General features: G+C 34.8%; 2 protein-coding genes across 2 annotated transcripts; both read left to right on the top strand.

Moving 5' to 3' along the window:
* Positions 1 to 6: 6 nt before the first annotated feature.
* LOC105121598 (uncharacterized) lies at positions 7 to 1,436 on the top strand. The gene is made up of 2 exons (XM_011020309.1): positions 7 to 284; positions 1,137 to 1,436. Exons 1-2 carry the CDS (start codon positions 75 to 77, stop codon positions 1,260 to 1,262), a joined length of 336 nt encoding a protein of 111 aa, XP_011018611.1. The 5' UTR covers positions 7 to 74; the 3' UTR covers positions 1,263 to 1,436.
* Positions 1,437 to 2,656: 1,220 nt separating this feature from the next.
* LOC105121596 (pyruvate kinase isozyme G, chloroplastic-like) lies at positions 2,657 to 7,633 on the top strand. The gene is made up of 9 exons (XM_011020308.1): positions 2,657 to 3,004; positions 3,857 to 4,138; positions 4,652 to 4,817; positions 5,511 to 5,645; positions 5,772 to 5,882; positions 5,981 to 6,069; positions 6,361 to 6,423; positions 6,975 to 7,150; positions 7,570 to 7,633. Exons 1-9 carry the CDS (start codon positions 2,795 to 2,797, stop codon positions 7,610 to 7,612), a joined length of 1,275 nt encoding a protein of 424 aa, XP_011018610.1. The 5' UTR covers positions 2,657 to 2,794; the 3' UTR covers positions 7,613 to 7,633.
* The last annotated feature ends 685 nt before the right edge of the window (positions 7,634 to 8,318 follow it).

Here is an 8,318-nt window from a genome sequence, read left to right as displayed (position 1 = left end):
CCTCCCTCCCTCCCTCCCTCCCTCCATATATATATATATTTTGAAGAATAAGAGACGCCAAAACCTGAGAAGAAATGGCGACGATTAACAATATGTCGACCATGTGCAGGGATCATCGAATTTTGTCTTCGTCGAGTAAATTGAGTGATGTGTTTATGTTGGAATCAAGGCTTAGAAAGAGATGCTTCTTTGAAAATTCCAACTTTACAGTTAGATCCATGAAAGTCAGGGAGCAGAACCAGACGGCAAACCTGGTCTCTTCTAACGGTCCTTTAACTGCCTCTGTGAGTTCTTCTCATCTTCTTTTATTATGTGTGTGTGTGTGTACACCCACACACAACACACACACTGTTTGGTTTCTGAGATATTGCTGGGAAGCAAAAGAAATTATTTTAAGTATTCGGAAATATCTTAACTAAACATGGTATTGTTGTAAGCCTTTTGTCCGTGTGTTTTAAAAATATTTTTGAAAAAATTAATTTTTTTAAATTAATATGTTTTTAATATTTTTAAATTTTTTGATAGGTTAATTTTAAAAATAAAAAATATTATTTTAATATATTTCTTAAAATTATTTTGAAAAGTAACGTAACCTCATTTTGAAATAAATTCTTCAAATAGATTCTAAATAGTGCCTTGGAGCCAATAAGCGAGTCTTATTAGTTAGAAGAAAGAAAGAAAGAAAAAAAAGGAAATAGCTTTAAGCTTTCAATAGCATTACAAGCAAGGTGATTATGTTTTTATTTATATTTTCCTCCGATAGAATTACAAATGAAAATCGTTTCTGTGCATCTGGACATATCTCGTAAGAGCTCTTCCATGGTTAGGGATTCAATGTCTTTTTAAATTTCTGCTGTTCTGTATTTCATAATTGGTTTTTGTAGGCCATTAGTGTTTTCTCTTGCATTTCAGGATTTTGTTATTCGGTATGAATGTTCTGTTTTAGATAGAAAAGATACTGGCGCTTCCTGGTTTAAGCATTTTTAAATTCTAGACTTGCAAAAACCACATGTCAAATGCTCTGTTTTGTAGTTCTGTTTCATTATAAACCCTTGAATATGCCATTTCCCTTTCGAATGTTTACATTGTACTTGCTTTCCTTCGCAAGTTTGTAACTTGAGATTCTACTGTTTTAGGACAAGGTGAACTCTCCTTTAGAGCTTCTGACCAACAACCAAACTTTGGTAAAGGAAAAGACAGATTCAATCTCTCGAAGGAAGACAAATAGTTTGTACAATTGGTCCTTCCACAAGCTCACGTGAAATGATATGGAAACTGGCTGAAGCTGGAATGAACGTGGCCCGCTTAAATATGTCGCATGGAGACCACGCTTCCCACAAGATAACTATTGATCTTGTTAAAGAGTATAATGCACAATCTGATGACAACGTCATTGCCATAATGCTAGACACCAAGGTATATTGGTTTTTGAAAATTTTTTACTTCTCTATCAAGTCTATTCCTTTACCGTGATTAGTTTTTTGAATAAAACATCCCCCTCCCCCCTCTCAAGTTTGTCAAGGTCAAACACAAATTCAATAAATTCAAGTTTGATCCTTATTTATCCTTGTTTCTGTGGTGAAACTTTTTCGTGATAATTTTCATGAATTATCATATAATACATTCATTTGGTTTTATTTCATTTTTAACCAATGTTAGTGATAGCTAGTGGGTTTCTCTCATTTTTATTATTTACGTTCACCGGGCAATGCATAAAGTTTGGATGATCAAGTTTTCTTTGGAATATGTTTTGGGGGGGGTGCTTTGGAAGAGGTTCAGTGATAGCATGCCAAGCAAGTCTTACATTAAATATTGTCATTGTTGCAATCACTCGTCCAACATCCTGCTCAATGTTCTTGCTGGTGTGTACTTCCTATTTAGACCTACAGTGCAAATGTCAAAGTTTCAGATTCTTTTATCGGAGTGCAGGGTCATGAGGTTAGAAGTGGAGATGTGCCTCAACCAATTATTCTTGAGGAGGGAAAAGAATTTAATTTCACCATCAAAAGAGGAGTCAGCTCTGAAGACACTGTTAGTGTAAACTACGATGACTTCATAAATGATGTGGAGGTTGGGGACATGATACTGGTGGATGGTAAGCATAAATGTGTATATTTGCACTGATTTCGATTGATGGTATGTGAGTTACCTGTACTTCTGCACCATCTGATTAAAGGTTTGATGTAATTGGAATCTATAATTCAAAACAAATGAGTTTAAAAACAGAAAGAAGTATGATATATCACTATGAAAATAAAAATAAAAATAAAAATAAAAATTTATTCAATTTCTTTGAATTTCTAATTTTAATATAGTTGATGTACTATATGTGTTTAGTTTTCCTTGCTGAGAACTTTCTATTTTTGGACAATGGTCAATTTTTATGTATGATGACCTTATGGGTAACAGGAATTGTGTTACAACTGCCAAGCTATCATGACAACATTTAGTTGAATTGAGGTGTAGCACTATGAATAATTCATCATGATGGAAACAAAGTTATTCTATCAACTCCTCCTGACATCTAGACTTGCCTCTTGGAAGTGTGATTCATTATTTACCAAATAGGTTGATGGCTTCTCTTACAGTATATGTCCGAGTTTCTAGTAATTTATGGTAACACTATAAATTTAATTTCCTGATGTTTAGATACCTTTCTATAAACTCTCTCTAACCATTTCTCTCAGGAGCCTGCCAGTTTTTTCTGTGGTCCCTCACCACCTCCCTCCCTCCCTCCCTCCCTCCATATATATATATATTTTGAAGAATAAGAGACGCCAAAACCTGAGAAGAAATGGCGACGATTAACAATATGTCGACCATGTGCAGGGATCATCGAATTTTGTCTTCGTCGAGTAAATTGAGTGATGTGTTTATGTTGGAATCAAGGCTTAGAAAGAGATGCTTCTTTGAAAATTCCAACTTTACAGTTAGATCCATGAAAGTCAGGGAGCAGAACCAGACGGCAAACCTGGTCTCTTCTAACGGTCCTTTAACTGCCTCTGTGAGTTCTTCTCATCTTCTTTTATTATGTGTGTGTGTGTGTACACCCACACACAACACACACACTGTTTGGTTTCTGAGATATTGCTGGGAAGCAAAAGAAATTATTTTAAGTATTCGGAAATATCTTAACTAAACATGGTATTGTTGTAAGCCTTTTGTCCGTGTGTTTTAAAAATATTTTTGAAAAAATTAATTTTTTTAAATTAATATGTTTTTAATATTTTTAAATTTTTTGATAGGTTAATTTTAAAAATAAAAAATATTATTTTAATATATTTCTTAAAATTATTTTGAAAAGTAACGTAACCTCATTTTGAAATAAATTCTTCAAATAGATTCTAAATAGTGCCTTGGAGCCAATAAGCGAGTCTTATTAGTTAGAAGAAAGAAAGAAAGAAAAAAAAGGAAATAGCTTTAAGCTTTCAATAGCATTACAAGCAAGGTGATTATGTTTTTATTTATATTTTCCTCCGATAGAATTACAAATGAAAATCGTTTCTGTGCATCTGGACATATCTCGTAAGAGCTCTTCCATGGTTAGGGATTCAATGTCTTTTTAAATTTCTGCTGTTCTGTATTTCATAATTGGTTTTTGTAGGCCATTAGTGTTTTCTCTTGCATTTCAGGATTTTGTTATTCGGTATGAATGTTCTGTTTTAGATAGAAAAGATACTGGCGCTTCCTGGTTTAAGCATTTTTAAATTCTAGACTTGCAAAAACCACATGTCAAATGCTCTGTTTTGTAGTTCTGTTTCATTATAAACCCTTGAATATGCCATTTCCCTTTCGAATGTTTACATTGTACTTGCTTTCCTTCGCAAGTTTGTAACTTGAGATTCTACTGTTTTAGGACAAGGTGAACTCTCCTTTAGAGCTTCTGACCAACAACCAAACTTTGGTAAAGGAAAAGACAGATTCAATCTCTCGAAGGAAGACAAAAATAGTTTGTACAATTGGTCCTTCCACAAGCTCACGTGAAATGATATGGAAACTGGCTGAAGCTGGAATGAACGTGGCCCGCTTAAATATGTCGCATGGAGACCACGCTTCCCACAAGATAACTATTGATCTTGTTAAAGAGTATAATGCACAATCTGATGACAACGTCATTGCCATAATGCTAGACACCAAGGTATATTGGTTTTTGAAATTTTTTTACTTCTCTATCAAGTCTATTCCTTTACCGTGATTAGTTTTTTGAATAAAACATCCCCCTCCCCCCTCTCAAGTTTGTCAAGGTCAAACACAAATTCAATAAATTCAAGTTTGATCCTTATTTATCCTTTTTTCTGTGGTGAAACTTTTTCGTGATAATTTTCATGAATTATCATACAATACATTCATTTGGTTTTATTTCATTTTTAACCAATGTTAGTGATAGCTAGTGGGTTTCTCTCATTTTTATTATTTACGTTCACCGGGCAATGCATAAAGTTTGGATGATCAAGTTTTCTTTGGAATATGTTTTGGGGGGGGTGCTTTGGAAGAGGTTCAGTGATTGCATGCCAAGCAAGTCTTACATTAAATATTGTCATTGTTGCAATCACTCGTCCAACATCCTGCTCAATGTTCTTGCTGGTGTGTGCTTCCTATTTAGACCTACAGTGCAAATGTCAAAGTTTCAGATTCTTTTATCGGAGTGCAGGGTCCTGAGGTTAGAAGTGGAGATGTGCCTCAACCAATTATTCTTGAGGAGGGAAAAGAATTTAATTTCACCATCAAAAGAGGAGTCAGCTCTGAAGACACTGTTAGTGTAAACTACGATGACTTCATAAATGATGTGGAGGTTGGGGACATGATACTGGTGGATGGTAAGCATAAATGTGTATATTTGCACTGATTTCGATTGATGGTATGTGAGTTACCTGTACTTCTGCACCATCTGATTAAAGGTTTGATGTAATTGGAATCTATAATTCAAAACAAATGAGTTTAAAAACAGAAAGAAGTATGATATATCACTATGAAAATAAAAATAAAAATTTATTCAATTTCTTTGAATTTATGATTTTATTATAGTTGATGTACTATATGTGTTTAGTTCTCCTTGCTGAGAACTTTCTATTTTTGGACAGTGGTCAATTTTTATGTATGATAACCTTATGGGAAACAGGAATTGTGTTACAACTGCCAAGCTATCATGACAACATTTAGTTGAATTGAGATGTAGCACTATGAATAATTCACCATGATGGAAACAAAGTTATTCTATCAACTCCCCCTGACATCTAGACTTGCCTCTCGGAAGTGTGATTCATTATTTACCGAATAGGTTGATGGCTTCTCTTACAGTATATGTCTGAGTTTCTAGTAATGTATGGTAACACCATAAATTTAATTTCCTGATGTTTGGATTTTATTCTATATGTGGATTCTCTATAATCATCTTCTTTTCTTTTCTTTTTCCTGTCTATTCTCACAAGGAACACTCTACAAAATATTCACTGGACTCTTAAGTTTCTCTTCTGCTCACACGACTTGAAGTGTTATTTTCTGTGACATAGGTGGAATGATGTCATTGGCTGTGAAATCAAAGACAAATGATCTAGTTAAATGTGTGGTGGTTGATGGTGGAGAACTAAAATCAAGGCGCCATTTAAACGTGCGTGGGAAAAGTGCAACTCTGCCTTCAATTACAGGTCTTACCTGTTTCAATTTCTTTTTGTATAACAGTGATGATGTGGAGATTTGATTCTTCATTTTTCCTCTGCTATTTTCTGAAAACTTCGCTGTGTTTTTGTGTGCTATATGGTCATTATCTACAGACAAAGACTGGGAAGATATCAAATTTGGGGTGGATAACCAAGTTGATTTTTATGCCGTCTCCTTCGTGAAGGATGCGGAAGTGGTTCATGAGCTAAAAGATTATCTCAAAAGTAAAGTTTTTTCTTCATTATAAACGCATTTTCATGTTACAGCTGCATTCGAGAATTCATACCTGTTCAGTTTATCTATTTTAACTATTTTGATGCAGGCTGCAGTGCTGAAATTCATGTGATTGTAAAAATTGAAAGTGCTGACTCCATACCAAATCTTCATTCAATAATTTCCGCATCTGACGGGGTCAGTTTTCAATATTCTTAATGAATTACTACAGATTTTTTATGCCATTATGAAGTCAAGGAAAAAAAATTAAGTTGTGTTTGTTGCGAGTGTTTTCATTAAGGGCTGTTTTTTCCCTCAAGTGTGCTTGTGTGTTTTACTCTTCTTTACAGGAGAATGATTTTCTGTTCTGTGCCAGGATGTGCCTTGTGCACACCCCGTGCATGTGTTCATGTGCTAGAGTTCAGGTTATCCATTACTTTGTATCATAATGTTTAGTTCCTGTTTAACTGTTTTTTGTTGCCTTTATAGGCAATGGTTGCTCGTGGAGACCTTGGTGCTGAACTTCCAATAGAGGAAGTCCCTTTATTGCAGGTAATTGAACTGCATATGACATGTCTAACTAACTTCCATGGTGCACATAATACATGTGTCAAATTTGGCTATGGGGTTTGATTAGAATGGAAAAGTTTGAGGACTCACCACTTTCTTGGAGATATTGAGAAGTTACTTCTGAATCTAGGAAAAAAAGATTACACAAGCAATAGCTTAAAATGAATTCTAGAGATCCATCATATGGGTCATTTTTGTAGTTTGTCTACATGCATGTTATTTGGCGGATTTAGTACATGATGTAGTAGCAAGGGTGCATAGCGATTCATAAACCCAACCCCAACAAGTTTACAATCGAGGCTCAGTTGTTTTTGTTGTTGTCTAAATACATGTTATTTCTTAGCAATACCTACTCACGGTGCATGGCTTATCCAACCAGGTAAAATTATAGTAGGTGAAATGGCCATCTGTACCTGTATGTAGCCTTGTTAACTGGCAACAACACTTACCCTTTTAATACTTGTCCTGTTTAGAGTTTAATCACGGTACTTGAATTCCTTGTTTAATCAAGAGTTACATGATCTTGCAAACAGGAAGACATCATTAGAAGGTGTCACAGTATGCAGAAACCAGTTATTGTAGCGACAAACATGCTGGAAAGCATGATTGGTCATCCTACACCAACAAGGGCCGAGGTTTCAGATATAGCAATTGCAGTACGTGAAGGTGCTGATGCAGTCATGCTTTCAGGGGAAACTGCCCATGGAAAGTAAGTGAACATGGTTCATATCAAGTGATTTCACTGCTCATGTCAATTTAATAATATTATGATGGCAGTCCTTTTGTTGCTTGAACTGGAATAAACTACTACCCTGTATATTAAAATTGTGAGTTTGTTGTGAAATTGCCTATTGTAAGTCCTCTGAGCGTTTTTAAGTATCTATCTGGTAGAAGTAGAATAGAACATTTCTGACATTTATAATGCATGGCTTGAGTTCCATTGCTTGCATTACCTTTTCCAAGGAGTAAATTGATGTTTTGCTTGAAAACTGCGTTGCTTCTTCTTCGTTTTTTATCTGTCCTTTTCTTCCTCCTCTGTGTTGGATGACAGAACAGAAAATGGCAACTGGGATATTTTTCTAGCCAGTGGAGATTTGGCTCAAACTTGCAAACTGCTTTGTGTTGCAGGCCTTCCACCATCATAGGATATATGGTCTTACCACTCAGTTGATTTGGCTTTCACCTTCAGTGTAGGCATTTTCCACTGGTCTACTATTGCGCCTTACTGAGTGCCATCCATTTCCAACCATAGCAATAGTTGCTGATGATTGCCACAATCATGTTTCAGTTGACTCAATGTCAGTTGTCTGCTATTGCTGGAAACAATCACCAATCACCAACTACCTGAATCCTGTCTATAATTGTGTGAACATATGATTCTTTTTTACACTGGATCAGAAAATTACAAAAAATTATCTTTAAAACATGTTTTCCATTAAAAATATTTTTCAGTCAGTACATTTGATGAGCTTATTGAGTTATATAATTAGAGAAGTTTCCTTCATTGTTTTAGAACTTATAAGACTCCGGGAACACAATATAAGTTTGGGTTTCTTGCTATCTCTTTTAATCTCATAGCTCATAATTCATTTAGCTGGTCAAATGAAAGGAACATCAAGATATAATATCGATGATATCTGGGTGAAGTTTCTGTATGGTGATAAGTAGCTCAAATTATTTCTCTTTTTCACATAGATTCTTTGGTTAAACTTATGTTATCCTTAACTGGTTTAATGGCATGCTCAGGACCATGTTTTCACTTATATCGCTTTTGCAAGTTATGATTTGATTTTTTCAATCTTTCAAGCAGAAAAATTTTCTTTGTTTTTGCAGCTGATTTTTTTTTTTTTTAATTAAGGTATCCTCTTAAAGCTGTT

The sequence above is a fragment of the Populus euphratica genome, unplaced genomic scaffold, assembly GCF_000495115.2.
Source record: "Populus euphratica unplaced genomic scaffold, PopEup_1.0 scaffold25.1, whole genome shotgun sequence".
In the NCBI taxonomy this organism is placed as follows: Eukaryota; Viridiplantae; Streptophyta; class Magnoliopsida; order Malpighiales; family Salicaceae; genus Populus; species Populus euphratica.
Note: the sequence above shows the minus strand (reverse complement) of the source record. Positions and strands in the feature narration are given on the sequence as shown.

Bases quoted from the DNA above. Each gene is read 5' to 3' on its own strand.
- LOC105121598 (XM_011020309.1), top strand. From the start codon at position 75: ATGGCGACGATTAACAATATGTCGACCATGTGCAGGGATCATCGAATT. The intron at 285-1,136 runs GTGAGTTCTTCT...CTACTGTTTTAG, and splicing joins ACGGTCCTTTAACTGCCTCT to GACAAGGTGAACTCTCCTTT.
- LOC105121596 (XM_011020308.1), top strand. From the start codon at position 2,795: ATGGCGACGATTAACAATATGTCGACCATGTGCAGGGATCATCGAATT. The intron at 3,005-3,856 runs GTGAGTTCTTCT...CTACTGTTTTAG, and splicing joins ACGGTCCTTTAACTGCCTCT to GACAAGGTGAACTCTCCTTT. The intron at 7,151-7,569 runs GTAAGTGAACAT...TTTGTGTTGCAG, and splicing joins GGGGAAACTGCCCATGGAAA to GCCTTCCACCATCATAGGAT.